The 16,441-nt window shown below is 38.2% G+C and overlaps 1 protein-coding gene across 1 annotated transcript in view; it reads right to left on the reverse strand.

The window, feature by feature from the left end:
* The window catches only part of DGKI (diacylglycerol kinase iota), a 429,239-nt gene that overhangs the window by 113,888 nt on the left and 298,910 nt on the right, over positions 1-16,441 (reverse strand). Inside the window, 1 exon segment of the mRNA XM_077850064.1 lies at positions 13,641-13,741. Coding sequence (XP_077706190.1) covers positions 13,641-13,741 — 101 coding nt within the window.

Consider the following 16,441-nt stretch of genomic DNA (forward strand, 5'->3'; position numbering starts at 1 on the left):
ACCTGCCTTTGGCCCAGGGCGCTATCCTAGAGACCCAGGATCGAATCCCACGTCGGGCTCCTGGTGCATGGAGCCTGCTTCTCCCTCTGCCTATGTCTCTGCCTCTCTCTCTCTCTCTCTTTCTCTCTCTCAATCTGTGTGTGTGTGTGACTATCATAAATAAATAAAAATTAAAAAAAAAAAAGTAGGCAACGGGATCCCTGGGTGGCTCAGCAGTTTAGTGCCTGCCTTTGGCCCAGGGCATGATCCTGGATTCCCGGCATGGAGTCCCACGTCAGGATCCCGGCACGGAGCCTTGCTTCTCCCTCTGCCTGTGTCTCTGCCTCTCTCTCTTTCTCTCTCTCTCTCTCTCTCTCATGAATAAATAAATAAAATCTTAAAAAAAAAAAAAGTAGGCAAGAGATCTAAACAGACAGCTCACCGGATAAAAGACTTAGATGGTAAATAAACACATGAAAAAGGGGCTCAACATCATATGTCATTAGGGAATTGCACATTAAAACAACAAGATACCATTACATATCTGTTAGAATAGACAACATAAAAACAAATATCTGACAACACCAAATACTGGTGAGAAGGAGGAGGCAATAGGAACTTTTATTCATTGCTGATGAGAGTGCAACATGGGCAGCCACTTTGGAAGACAGCACTAAACAAATTCTTACCAGCAAAACTATTCCTTGGTATTAACCCAAATGAGCCCAAAATCATGTCCCCACAAAAATCTGAACATGAATATTCACAATTGGCTTTATTCACAATTGCCAAAACTTGCAAGCAACCAAGATGTCCTTCAATAGGCAAGTGAAAAACAAAACTTATCATTGTACAATGGGTTACTATTCGGGAACGAAGAGAAATGAGTTTTCAAGCCACAAAAGATAATGAAGGAAGCTTAAGTGTATATTGCTAACTGAAAGAAGACAGTGCTGCATGATTTGAACTACATGGTATTCTGGAAAAGTATGAAGAGTAAAAAAAGTCAGTGGTTGCTAAGGGTTACAGGAAAGGGATGAATTAATAGGTTTAGCCCAGGGGTACTTAGTGCAGTGAAGCTACACTGAATGATACTGTCTTGGTAGATATATGCCACACATCTGTGAAAAACCGTAAAACTATAGAACACAAACATGAATCCTAATGTAGAAATGTGGACTTAGTTAATAATAATGCATTAACATTAGCTCACCAATTGTAACTGAATATATCATACTAAAGCAAGATGTTAATAAGGGAAACTGTGTGCTGGGGTAGGGAGCCTACAGTGGGAGACTATGTGGAACTCTGTGTACTTTCCACTTAAACTTTTTGTAAAGCTAAAACTGCTCTTTAAAAAAAAATCTATTAATTAAAAAGAAATAAAAAGCAAGAGAAAAGAAAAAACAGGCTCTGAATTTCCTATAGACAGATACTTTGCTAACATCCGAGAATCTATTTACACGTAGAAAAAGCAAATGTTACCGACTTTCTTGGCCATAGTTTTAACACTATTCAAGAAGTCACACAATGATGGGTAGAAGGGACTAGAAGTAAAAATCAGGGAGGGGAGGCAGGGGACTAGAGAAAGGGAGGAAAGTCCTAAGGGAAGATGGGAGGAGCAAGTGGAATCTTCCTATGGTCCTCATTAGTTTTGAATGTGACAGGGTTATCAAGGAACTAAAGTTCTAACTTGATGGCTGATAATAATTAAAGAGAATGAGTTGGCAATGTTTCAATCCAATTTTTCCCCACAAGTCCATTTTATAACAACTTGTCATCATTAACTGCCACAGCTCAATGGAACCAACAGGGGAAATTAATAGGCATATAGCATTCAACAGGGTATAGAACATCCTCAGAACTTTATACTGCACTCTGCCATAGCTGGGGTCTGTAAAAGGTTTCAGGAAACCTGATTCTTGTGATTAAAAGTGGTCCTAGAGATTGTACTCCATAGCTTGAGCTAAATCTCCCCAAAATTAGTTCAAAACGTCACCACAAGATAAAAGTCAACTAGGTAGTTTTCATTGCATTCTATGTGAGTATAATATTTTGGAGGCATGCTTTCTAGGAAGTAGCAGTTTCTCTACAAATCTGGGTTTCAAACTACAGTTCGAATTCTGCTTCTTATCCTAATAGTAAACTAACTGAGAAGGCAACCCAAGGGACAGCCAACTCACTTTTTTAAAAATTCTCTTAAATACTTTGTCATTTATAATCTAAAATAACAACTCCTGGTACTCACTTTCATTTAACTGGCCAATTGTGTTTCAGATATATATATGGAATTGTATGAAAATATTTTTCAGGTCTATAAGTCATCCACTTAATCACTTGACACACAAGTTTTAAGGATTTTCTTGTGCCAGCAACAACTAGAGTGCTAGGAAGTGAGGCCGCAATACTGAATAAGAACCAGTACCTGCCCTCAAGATATTATAGACTGGGAAAAGAAGGGGGACATTAAAGACATCCTCTTGATTATATACCTTGTGATTGGAATTCTGACAGACAAGAAACTAGTGTGTTTAGGATACAGAGAAGTTGCACATTTCCTAGGTCAGGATACAATTCATGAGGAGTTATCCCAAATGAAGACAATAAGGAAGTCTGGCAACAGAGACAAGAGTTTTTCAGGCACAAGAAATTCCCTTAGTTTTAGATCATCCTTAGATTTTGAGAAACCAAGGTCTCATAAACAGCAAATGTTCAGGACTTAGGAAAATAGATGGATGCAGAGTACAAGCTGAGGCCAAGGCCAGAGACTTGCATTTTTTTTTATGCTAAGAATTGAGACTTTATTCTTAAAAAGATAGACAGATACTATCGGGTTCCCAACAGATGATAAAAGTTTCAGATTTACATTAATCTAGAAGGCCTTAATGTCCCCCTCAGCTTGACTATACTTAAGACAGTGTCTGACCTCCCAATTCTTATTTAGAAGACTTCCAATTGTAAATTACTTCTCTGTCCTTTTAAGGTGTCAATCTTCTCCCAGCCTCTCAGCCACTTTTACAACCCTAGAATGTCCTTCGCAAAGACCTGGGAGGCATCTTTTTGAAATGGACCCTTTAAGGAAGATTGTGTCCGGATCCTTGAATTTCCATGGGTTGGGTGGGTAGGAGCCTACTTAATTGCTGCTAATAAGTGACAATTAACAAACACAGATACCCTAATCACAAAGACTAACCTGTCAATGTCCTGCACTACTTTTCTACTCACTCATTCCTCTGCTTTAAAATTCTCCTGCCTTTTGTTACAGGGGAGTTGAGTTCACTTTCTCTTTCTTATTGCAATAGTCTTGAATAAATTATTCGTAGCCTGTTTAATTTGTCCAATGCAATTTTTCTTTGACATTTTAGAAAAATCTTTGGCAGAGATATGAAGACGATGAGTGGCAGGAAGGTGAGTTAGGAAGAGCTTTAGCTCAGTTCTATGAAATGCCATAATCTTCCAACTTAGTATGAAAGCTTAACAACAATAACATAGATTTCTATTTTTGATGCAGAAAATTCCATTTCAATGAAAATTCCTAATGTCACATTCAATGAAATCCTAGTACAACAAAATGTGTTATAAAATTCCTTGGGATTTATTCCCAGCGTAAAATGTAATAACAGCTTTTAATGGTGAGATTCTAGAATGTACTTGACAATGGGCACTGAAAAATAGAATTTCTTCCAGGTGCATTTATCAATAAGGTAGGATTTATAAAATTCCTAGATACAGAGAAGAAGCACCAGTGACGACTTACTAGAGCTAGTGCTCTAGTAATTAGGAGATAGCAAATATTTGGTTATGACATTGGAATCTTAGCTACCTGGCCTGGCCAGCCAAAAAAATATGAAAGTCAAATGAAACGTTAAGGGTTCAAAAGCAAAGATTCATAACTGTACCACATACTTAAATACTAAAAATGATGGTTAGAGACACTAGTTTAAATTTCAACATCATACTGTCTGTGTACCATTCAGTGATGCGCGAGGTCACCAACAGTTAGATATGGAAGACATAATCAGTCACGTAGCTCTGAATTTCTGAGTTCATTGGATACATGTAGAGAATTAATGATACAAAGATTTCCCAAAACCTTCTGAAGAGGCCTAAATCTCTTTCTGGAAGCAAAAAGAGTAAACAAATTATATGTAGACAGCTGCCACATAAAGATGTGAAACTGGGCAGATTTCAGCAAACATATCCTTAGAATCTGACAACCCAGGGGACTCTGATTCTGTTTATCAGTGACTCCAGAGGAGATTCATGGGTCAGTGATTCAGGAAACCCACGAAGTATTAAGTATGAACTATGAAAAGTCTACAGTTTTCACCCACGTTAGTAGCACACAAAATTGTTATTCTGAGTCAATCCGCAAAGAGGTTATTATGTTCAGATTAGTATACATTTCTGTCCTGGGTTCTATTTGGTTCAACATCTTTACCAATAAGTTGGAAGAATACATAGATGAAATGTCTATCTTGATGAAGCTCAAACTCTGAAGTTATCTCTAACTACAGTGTCAGGCTAGAAATAGCTTAAAATTTAGATTGCCTTATATTTACGCTTCCAATTTTAATCACTCAAATTCCAAGTGAAGAATATTTGGCTTAATAATAGTTCATGTCAAAAAGAGCTCTCAAGAAAAGGTCATCATTAACATTTTGAGTTTCTTTTAGCTAATTCTGACACATCTAAAGAAGATAACTTATATTCCAATTCCCTGAATTTGGAATAGTAGGAGACTCAGGTTAAAAAATACAAATTAAAATTTGACTCTAATCCCTAGCACCTAGAACAGTGCTTGGTACATGGTAGTTACTCAATAAAGAATTGCTAATGAAGAAGTGAATAACTAAGGAGGGCACTTAATGGAATGAGCACCGGGTGTTATGAGCACCCGGTGTTATATTGTATGTTGACAAATTGAAAATAAAGAAAATATATATATTTTTAAAGTGATTAAATGCACTCAAGGATTTTGGGGGTGGATCTTTCCCAGTCTTATTTTAAAAATCAGGTGCTCTGTTACTGTAAACAAGAAGATGCTTTCAGAGCTGAAGTGCCCCACCCAGATGAGGTGACACAAAGAAGCACTCATTCTTTCAGCTCTCAAGTGGTGGCTCTACTGATAACTCACAACTGAATCCCTCTCCAGGAAGGAAAATACTCTACTCAGGGTTTGCTTCCTCTCAGCGGACAGCCTGGCTTGAGTGGGACAATCCTTGTTTCAACTGGGACAACCCTACATGGCCATCTCAGATGCAAATATCCCTGTGGGAGGCCTCTGTTGCAATTGTCTTACAGCTCAACATCTTCCTCTGCCCTATCCTGATGGTACTTTCCTCCCTCTTCACAAATGCTGTTCCCTCTTGGAGAGTCCCCAACAAACCTCCTACATCTAAAACTCAAAAGCCTCAGATTCTATTTCTGAGTAAACCCAACCACTTACAAAAACTATGATCCCAAATCCTTTTTAAAAACACATTTCTATAAGTGCACAGCTATGTCTTTACAAAGAAGTAGAGCTGTGTATTAGGAAAGTGTACTGGCTTAGGAGAGAGATGCTGGTTCTTATTAAAATCCCATCATAGCCATGTGACCCCGGGTGAGGCAGTGTTTCTAAGTGTCCCTGTGATAACACATGCATATGGCATAGATGAACACCCTCTGTAAACCGTGAGCAGTGTGTAGACACTAGCTGTTAAACACAATGCCATGATTGCAGTGGCACCCACACGTTAACATGATAAATAAAAAAAGCCATAATTTTATACAAGGCCCTTAGAAGGAAGCCTTTAAAGAGAAACCTGACTGCAATCTGAGTTGATATCCTAGAGTTGTCAACCTGGGAAGGTATCAACAAAGTGAACTAGGTTGGTGTATAAGCAGTAAGAATTGGTCATGATTTTGTGTGTGTGCACAGAATAAACTAAAGGGGGAAAATATTCCTTTGGGTAGAGACTTGAGGATGTACCTACAATAGATGGTTCTCATTCCCCAAACCTACATTTCAACAATGAAAGAAGGATCAAATATCAATGCCTGAGGTTTATTTCCTTTCTGAGACCTACCATCATCAGCATCTAATTCACCAAAGCTCTGGAAGCACATATTTTCTTATAAACAAAGCAAGCCTTTGGGTCATAAACAGAATTAGATCATTTAAACATTTATATTAAAAGTAAGATCACCATCTTCCAGCCTAATACCCTCCTGGCATCTGAATTTTTGAGGCTGGAAAGAATGACAGTGCACTGATTTATAAGTTAAGACCCCTAGGAACAGACCGGGTCAGGCTCTATGCACTTATGAAAAGCCAATGAATTAATCGATCCATATCGAAAGTGCTGCTTAGCAATTCTGTGTGAGCCACTCACTGTGTTGCTCTTCACATTGATTCTTTTCAACTTGCTCTGTTCTTCCTGAACATTGATACTCTCCTGTCCCTACTGTTATCTGGTAGGCTTGCTTTTTATCTCACTGAGAAAATAAAAGTCATCAGAATGGAACTTCTGCTTCTCTCTAATACCCAAACCCCCAACTCACCCGCCTCTGCAACACTCCTCTGCTTTTCTGCTCTGTACTCTGTACTGGTGCCCTGGGCACTAGATCCTATCTCCACCCACTCCAAGGCATTACCCCTGCATTTGGTCCTCTCTCCTGAAAGGAGTTCTCCCTCTCTAGTAAATGGGTTCCATCAAGAGAGACAGCTGTACTATCTTACAAAGTAGAAAAAAATCCTCCCTGGGCTCCACGTCCCCTCCCGGCCACCATTCCATTCCCACTTCCCTTTTGTAGCTAACCATCTAAAAAGAGCAACCTATGCAGACTCACTTCCTTCCCTCCCATGTGTGCATGTAGCCATTCTAGTCATCTTCACTTTTTCACTCTTCAACCTCTTGTAGGGTGATGAATAATCACCCTCGGCCCAAATCCAAATCTGATGACCAGTTCTTAGCATGCAATCCTTATTCCACCTCTCCCACTCTGGGGCATTTGGCATAGTTCTCACTGTTCTCGCATAAAACATTTTTCTTCTCTTGGCTTGCAATCAACAAGTTGTTTTTTTTTTTTCCTAGTTCACTGTGTGCTGCTTCTTGGTCGCTGGGGGGCCCCTACATCTCTCCTGTCTCTATTTACCAAGCTTCTCAGGCCAAAACCTCAGAAGATTTTGGAAGAATTAAATTATATGAGAGGAATAGAAATGTTAGGATATTTCCTTGCTCACAGTAATGCTTATGAGTTAACTATTACTTTCACTTACTAGTACATATTATTTTTTTTAATTTTTTTAACGATTTTATTTATTTATTTGTGAGACACACACACACACAGAGGCAGAGACATAAGCAGAGGGAGAAGCAGGCTCCCCTCAGGGATCCCGGTGTGGGACTTGATCCCTGAACTTCAGGATTACACCCTGAGCTGAAAGCAGAGCTTAACTGCTGAGCCATCCAGGCATAACCTAGTATTACATTTTAAATAAAAAGATAAATACACAGTATAGACAAAAGACAGAGAAGAACAGTAAAAGAAACTAAGCACAAAACTCTGGGTAAATGTCAACCCATGAAAAATAGGAAAAGACAAACACATTCACAAAGGGATATACAGTGTCCTTCAGAGAACAGACTGGAATCATTTTATTCCTCAGACAGCTTTCAAAATGGAACACTTACCTCCACCGAATGGGGGCTCAATCCCCACTGAACATCCTGATTGTTAACTTGTTAAAGGAGTGGAGAAGACTAAATTTTACATGAAGCTATCAACAGAAAAAAATATCAGTATTTGTTGCAAATTCATGAAGCAAAATGCACTTACAGAATTTTCTAATGTTCATACTCATGAGTGATGTGTGTGCTTTAAAAACTTCGCTAAGAAGACATGTCTGGATGAAAAATGTTAAACCCTATGTAATTTCTATAGGGCTAAACATTTACTATAATACAGTAGTTCTTAGGAAACGCCTAGTTTAACCACTGTGTGTAGAGCAGATAAGGCCAATGAAGCCTGAAGAGGATAAATGCATTGCCCAAGGTCATACAAGTAATTAGTAGTTAGATTGGTTTTTCTCATTCTTGCTTCTATATTTCCATCACTTTCTTTAGTCACTTAAGTGATGTTTGCTAGGAATATAGGTACCTAGTGTTTCCATAGCCCTACTGGAATTCACATGAGAAAAATGCTCCAATGAATCAGGTACTATTTCTGTTTTTTAACCCCCACCACTGTTTGCTAACAGTAAGCACTCAATAAATGTGTACTGCATAAATGATATTGTCATGTTAAATGTCCCAATTTCATTTTCCAATGCCTACCATCTAATGCGGTGGATAGTATATAATTGTCACAAACACACAGTTTTTGGAAGCATGGATGCATCTGAATGAATGGCTCCACTATGCCACATGTATTAAAATAAATTCACTTGAGGTCAAATATGGACACTAGAAACGATGAAAACCCTTGTGATAGAACTCCTCCTAGTCTGAAGATGGGCTAAACGTAGTGATTCACAAAAACAAACAAACAGACAAACAAACAAACCAGCATTGCGAAAGGAAAAAAATAGTAACTTCACAGTAGAGAAACCTAGCAAGTACAGCCTTAACCAAGTGATCAGGTTACCATCATCATGGATATCATATGGGTGTCAGGGAATCTCTGATATCATGAGACTAAAAGGAAACTACACCTCTGCAGTATTTTTTTCCCAAGAACCTTTAACTCACTTCACTCTCATTATGAACTAAACAATAGACAAAGCCAGATTGCAGGTATTCTACGGGACACCTGGCCACTATTTCTCAGGACCATCAGGGTCATGGAAGAAGAAAAAGAAAGATTCAGAAACTGCCACAGACCAGACAAGTCTGGGAAGACATGCCAACCAAATACCATATTTTGTCCTGAATTGGATTGTGGAATAGAAAGTACAGATTTTAGTTAATAGTAATGAAGCAATATCAGTTTATTTGACAAAGGTAGCATGGTAATATAAAATGTTCAGCAATTGGGAAAACTGGGTGAAAGGTATACAGGAACTTCCAGTAGTATCTTTGGAACTTTTATAAAAATCTAAAATTACTCCAAAATAAGTTTTTAAAAGAATATTTATTTGATTTTTAGAGATTTTACTTATTCATTTATTTGAGAGATGGAGAAAGAGGGAGACCATGAGCTGGGGGGGGGGGGGTGGAGGCAGAGGAGGAGGGAGAAAGAATCTGAAGCAGAGGCTGTGCTGAGCATGGAGGCCCAGAGGAGCTTGATGCCATGACCTTGGGATCATGACCTGAGCTGAAACCAGGAGTATGATTGAGCCATTCTGGCACCCCTTGATTTATTTATTTATATGAGAGATAGAGAAAGAGGGAAACAGAGAAAGAAAGAGAGAGAGAGAGAGCACGCGCGCGCACATGAGTGGGGGAAGGGCATAAGGAGACAGAGAAGCAGACTCTCTTCTGAACGTGGAGCCCTAACATGACGCTCTAGAGACCCAGAGATCATGACCTGAGCCAAAACCAAGAGCCAGATGCTTAAGTGGCTGAGCCACCCAGGCACTCCCAAAATAAGTTTAAAAAAAAAAAATCAGTCCCAAATACCAGATGATGCACGTATTAGGCTGTCCTAGGACTCAAGAAGTGTGCAGATAGATATCTAGCCAGATCACCAAATATGGGCACTCAGTGTTTACATGTCTCACAGGTTTAAATATCCTGCCATCAGAGCAGTGTCTTGTCCTGGCAGACACAATAAATGTGAATTGAGTGATTATGTTCTCTTCCCATAATCTTTCTGTGATATTTATCAGTGTTTTCAACACTGTTTTTGAAAGTGAGAAAGGGAGTTGGAAGGTGGTAGCATGTGTACTTTAAAGTGAAAGCCACAGGTGAGAGAGGTCAGCTGGCTTTTGGACCTGCAGATGAAAGAGCAGCCAGTGTGCCTGTAGTATGTCTCGAGCAACAGCAACCGCAACAATCAGAGCCATCACTCTTGGAGAGAATGCTTGTGTGCCAGACTTTGTACCAGTGGTTTCATCTACAAGATTACATTGCACCCTGTAATTCTATGAGGCTGCAATTATATTCTCATTTTAGAGCTGAGAGATAGGATCATCAGAGAGATTATTTATTTGGTCAAGGTTCCAACTGTGATTCATACACAAACATGTCTGACTCTTCCACCACAGTAGTAAATGAAAGACAAGGGAATTCCATTAAAGCAACTGTCTAAAGAATCCTAATATCATTAATCTTTGCCAGAGAATAATGTAGTGAGATGTTATATACTATACATTATACAGGCTTATAAACATCCATAGAATTCCCATTACACTGAGAAAGTGTAAAAGGATAGTTGAACACTATACTTGATAAACAACAAATGTTAGTCCTCTCCTACCTTTAGAGGCTACCCCTATTTTCAATTAGTTTCAAACTGGTTTTTGCTTGTATTTTAGGGCCTACACCTGTATGAATTATCAGGGCAATTCAAAAGCACAGAGTAAGCTAATGCCAGAAGTCAAGTTTAGCCAGTTTACACAGGGTAGAGTTCAATCTTGGCCAGGATCAAGTTATTCTAGATATAAAAATACACGTTGCATCAACAAAACTCCTTTGGAGTTAGAACTATAAGAGATTTTCAATAACTAACCACCCTCTGTCTAGACTACATGATTACATGCTTTTTTAAGGACTCGTTTATCTACTTCATTCAGATTATGGGAGTGAGTTTCTGCGATCATTATGGATTTACTTTAAGGATTTTTAAAAATGTTTCTCTTTATGTTCTGCCTTTTAAGCTGAATAGACTTTCCTCTTGGACATCATAACCATTATCTTGAGGGTTAATAATTCATAAATCCAGGAATGAGATTCTAATTATTTTAAGTAAGTCTGAAATTTACTGGCAAGAGCCAGGGAAGGGACTGGTATATATTAACCCTCTTTAAGCTATTATTTCAGGGGGACTGCCCCCAGGCTAGTCGGAGCTAAATGGAAGAGGGATGGTAAGTCTTTGAAATAGTGTAGTCATCTTTATCTACGCTAAAATAAGCAAGGTAATTAAAAGAGCTGCCATCCTCTAATTACCAAGGAGTCCTGCCTTATAGACGGAAGTGGGGCTTTGTTAGACAACAAATATTCGAGCTTGTAATCGAATACAATGATCCAGACACATGAGCAAGATCCATTAAACAGTGATGGCAAACAACCACATGCTGCCTGGATGAATCACTTGGTGTATCATCAAGAAAGGGAACTAATTTTTTTTGGGGGGGTACTAATTTTTAAACCCAATAATGCAGTACTGCTCTAGTTCAGGGTTTGTATGTTGACAATAAATAGATGGCCAAAGAGGATTCACTCCCTTTGTGATGCAGGTCAGAGTGCAGTCCTCAAATCCCTTTTATCTATATGTGTTCTATGCATTTTATTTAATTGATGCTTCCGAAATAACAGATCTATTTTGGCATTGTATATCACAAATGGACTTGAACTGGTTTTCATCTTTATACTCAGTTTGAGCTCTGCTAGTCTTCCTGTGAATCTGTAGTTGGTTGCAAGTTGGAATTAGGCAAGAGAGTGAGGGTAATAATCAAATATATAACCCTGAAGGACAAACTTCCCTGAGCAACCAGTTTAGGTGCATCACAACTACATATTCAATGTGGAATGTCTGAGTTGGCCATCTTCACTTCTAATTAATATATTGTTTCCTTCAGACTCAAATCTTTAGAGCAAGTTAACTTCTTGATTCCCTCTTTGAGTGTTTGTCCTGAGACCCATAGACACTGTTGAATTTATTGGATTTAGATTTATACCAAGTCATCTCCCCCAATTTGATATAAGAAGTTTCCTTACAGAGAAGTTGTGTCACAGAAGATATGATGAGTAAAGCACCTGCCCGGAAATGTCATCTTCTTGTAAAAACTCAAATCACAATTACCTCTGTCAATGGTGGACAGATAATGTCACAGAAGAGATAGAACAGATCATTGAAATCCACAGATAAGCCTCAAATCCCATTTCAGCCCCAAATTTCAAATGCTTCCCTACTCCCAACCAACTTTGTTTAGAGTCTATGGTAAGCTGAAAAATATTACTGACTTGAGTTCCATTCTTCCTTTTTTTAGTTTTCAAAAATTATAAGCTTTTTGTCCATAAGTTTGGAATGAGAAAGGACATAGACACTCTTCTTTAGAATCAGTAGCCTTTACAAGTCCATTTAAGTTACGCAGTAGCTAGCTACACCTCCCAATACAAACATGTATGTCCATCACATTATGAGTTAAATTAGATTTTGTGCTAGTCTGTCACTTATAATTTCATTTGTATTAAATATATAATCTGTCATTCATAGAAGGGAGAAATACAGAGGGTCAGGGAAGTACTTCTTCTTGGCTTCAAACTTTCCAAGGAGAGGAAATGAGAGTGAAGAACAGAGAGGGAGAAGGCTGGGGAAAAGCTAGAAGGTATTGATGTTTAAGGAAAAGAACCAGAAGGGCTGAGGCAACTGAAGTGGCAGAGAGAATTCAGAGAGGAGGAATTTCACAGAATTTGCTGGGACGTTCAGTGGTTGGGCTACCAGTGAAATAGACCCTTGTTCACTGCCACCTCCAGAGTGGAAAGTCCCTCACTGACCCCCCAGACTGACCCGGAACTTCAGGATTTCCATTCACAAAATCCCACTCCGGATCTCAGGTTCAGAATTACAACTTGGAAGTCATTATCCCAGGAATGTGTCCCCTATGTTCTTCCTGCCAGTTTGAGCTATTTGTGTCTTCTATTTTAAGTTTATAAACCTCTGGTTCTATGTCAAATTCTTTTTGTTCTTTTTTGGATCCCTGCCTATGCCCTGGGATACTGGTCCTGATCTTCTCTGACTTTACTGCATTTCACTATTGGCCTCCGTAGTTATAACAGAGCCCAGAACCCTAATATCTAACACACCTGTGGTCTTCACATCTTCTGGCCTACTTTACTTGGTTACCTCATATATCACAGTACAGACAGGGAGCCAAAATAGTAAGTGGAATGTAAAAAGTGCCCAATAAATACTGAATGATAGACAAGATGAACTAAAAACTAGCTACGCATTTAAAGAAGCATGTGGAAAATATGAACATTAAGAAGTATTCATTCTTTGAGTCAACTTAAGATTTCAGAACAATGGCATCTCATCATCCATGAGTCACTTTATCATGACACTGAGTATTCTGTGGGCCTCTGACATTTATGCAATCACATAATAGCTAGAAGCATTGGACATGTCTTTGCAGATAACTGGCACACCTGCATGAAGAACAAGGATAGTATTTGGTAATGCAGACATTTCTAGACATTGTGATACCATATGACACTTGCCAACTTTCTGCTTCCTCATTTTAGGTGAGCCTGAGCCTAAAGTGTTTAATAAACCAACAAATCCTAACTTGGCATCTCCAGCACAATAATTTTATCTTGCTACTTTCCTTTGTTCAGTTCCATTTTCTTCAGCCCATAAATCACCACTTGGGGTTCACACATTACTGTGCTTCCCTTCATTTCCCTAACCATTGTTTTCAGACACAAGATGAATCTATTCATCAAACCAAGGAGGGTCAAGAAGCTGAAGATAGGCTGATCACATGAGATCAACTTTAGGCCCTTCCAACTTACAAGCTTCCCGAAGTTTCTCTTTGTCATAGTGGAATCCTTCATAGTCTTGTAAACTGATTTTGTTCACCCGGATCCTCAGGCGGTCTGGGACAGATTGGGGACTGCAAAACAAATGAGAGAGTGGAATTGAGAGTCACATACACTTGGGAGAACTAAAGCCAATAATGTTTCTTCATGCTTGGGAGAATAAGTTCTCATTCAAACCAGAATTGGAGGTTCTTTACCACAATTTGACCATTATCTGGAGAATACATCTCCAGAAACCTCAAGTTTCTGGAATTTAGGTAAGAACATGGAAATAAGCAGAAAAAGCTTCTGGAAGCCTCTCCTGTCCTGTTCACTATTAACTTATTAAAAATTCCAATAAGCTCACGTGCTTAGTTCTGCAATAAATTATACATAGCTAATCTGAAATTGTGAGACATGGCACAGAGCTGTAAAAAACTCCTCTAGGAAAATATGCCCTTGTTAGCCAAATATAACAGTTAGACCCTCAAAAGAGCCAAAAAAACAAACAAAAACAAAAACAAAAAACCTCTAAAAAGCAGACCAAGAATTAAGAAAGCATATGATCGAGATCAAAACAGCTCTACGTACCCCAACAGTCTGAAGGAACCTCTCAAAGTTTAGGACAATACATTCTGCCTGTGATGGTGATTTTTGAGTACCCCAAAATGAAGAAAAATTTTAAAATTTGTATAATGTACTTTCTTTAGAAAGGGAATGAAGTTGTAATTCATATTCAAAGAACTCAATCCAAATTGGTTCAGGATAAATGTTAAACAATTAAAAGAGGGTAGTACGAAGGTTTCCAAATCATCCTGTTCACTTATAGAATGCCCTTGGGTTTTACATAGTATTTTTCAAAGCAGTTTAATCATTGGCATTAGTTGAGTGTAACAATTTAATTTTCATCATCACCATTATGGATCAATGCATTTCTTCAATATATTAATACAACACAATCCCCATCTGTCCTTCAGTATTAGTTTATACTTAGATTTCATTGGTTCAGATAATTTTAGCAAATAGAAGATTGCTTCTCCTTTCTTGTATTATGGAATAAAAATCACTATTGACCAAAGTAGAAAGAATAGCATTATTCTTCATTTCAGTAAAGAAGGGAAAGACTGAAAGAGGAAAAAGGGAAAGAAAGAGAAGAAATAGTAAGAAGGAAGAAGAAAAAGATAGATGGAAGGAGGGAGTGATAAAATATTGTCAGGATACCATGACCCCCACCTCAAACACATACATACATGGAATTTCACTGCAATTCTGGAAGAAGGGAAAAAATAATTCAATCTCATTCTCTTGCCTATCACCTTATCTTAGGGAAAGTATAATTAACTCCCTCCATATAGATTCCCACTCTAATACCCCCAAAACAATATATAGATCCAACTATGGATTCATATGTGCACACCCATATGTAGTTCTCCTCCTCCTCCCCCCACACAAAGATAGTTAGATACAAGAGCATAAATCCTAAAGATAAATGGTGGACAAATAAAAATGTCTGAGGTTCACTGGGTTTAAAACTAAGCTAATAGGAAATGACAAGATGGATAATTCTGAGAGAAAGTTTTGAGAAGACAAATCAATAGACTAGTTCATTCAAAGTGTTTCTGTTGGGTGTCCACTTTGTACTGGGCATTGTGCTGATTATGGAATAGGCATTGACAAATAAAACTGGTAAATTGAGATGGGCAATAGAATTTAAAGGCATGTTTTGAATTAGTAGAACACACCTTAAATATCATATATAACCTTACCATCATTTACAGACAGGGAAGCGAAGGTTCAGAAGGGTAAAGTGATTTTATGGTCACATAGCTACTAAGTGGAAGAGCTGGGATCAGAGTCTTGGACTATTCACTCATCAGTTTCATGCTTGCTTTATTATGTGATGCCAAGAATCCTGTGGATTTGACAGCAAAACCAGAGAGCCTGAATTAACACAGTCAAATAATCTCTATGTGGTGTTCAGACTGTTATCAATAAGCAATCAACTGGGGGAAAATTATGTAAACTGTGGTATATTGAAACAAGAGAACACTGGGGATTTACAAATGAGTGTCTAGATCTACATTTGTTTAAAGGAAAGTCTTACCATAACACTGAAGTGAAAAAAAGTCATGGAAAATTATATCTGGAATAATCCCCTTCATGTAAACTGTGGAATCAGCATTTGTATTTGTATACAAATGTCTGGAGTGAATGTTCAGTGAGCTATCCCAACCAGTTATCTCTACATGATGGGATTTAGGGATTATTTTACTTTGAGTATCATCATTTTTAGAAAAAGATTTTAAAATTATGTCAATGTATAAATAAATGTTAACTCAGAACCAGAGTAAAAATAAGAATTACAGTAAAGAATGTTAGATATTAGATGTGAGTAGATAGGAAATGATAGGAAAGAATTTAAGCAATTATCAGAGTGATCATACAGTATTTATACCAAATGCTCATTCCTCAAATTAAGAGGTGTCTGATATTTTCATTTTCAAGTTTACCCTAGTGACCTGAAAAGATTGTAATTAGGAAATATTTCCCCACAAGTACATTAGGTAAGAGGGAAGTGATAAGCAGAGAATGTGGTGGCCCACCAGACCCTCTGGGGAGGACAGAAGTTGAAAGAGCTCTAATTCAACAAATTTTGAGATTACTGTAGAATTAATGACAGCAACCTCTAGGATCCTCTAGCAGGCTAGAGGTATCAGGAATAAGACTAGGTCCAGCAGTAGCTGTAGAGTAGAAAAGAGGATTCAGAGAATGACTATAGACCAGTCACTGTACAC

Source organism: Canis aureus, chromosome 15, assembly GCF_053574225.1.
Source record: "Canis aureus isolate CA01 chromosome 15, VMU_Caureus_v.1.0, whole genome shotgun sequence".
NCBI classification, from domain to species: Eukaryota; Metazoa; Chordata; class Mammalia; order Carnivora; family Canidae; genus Canis; species Canis aureus.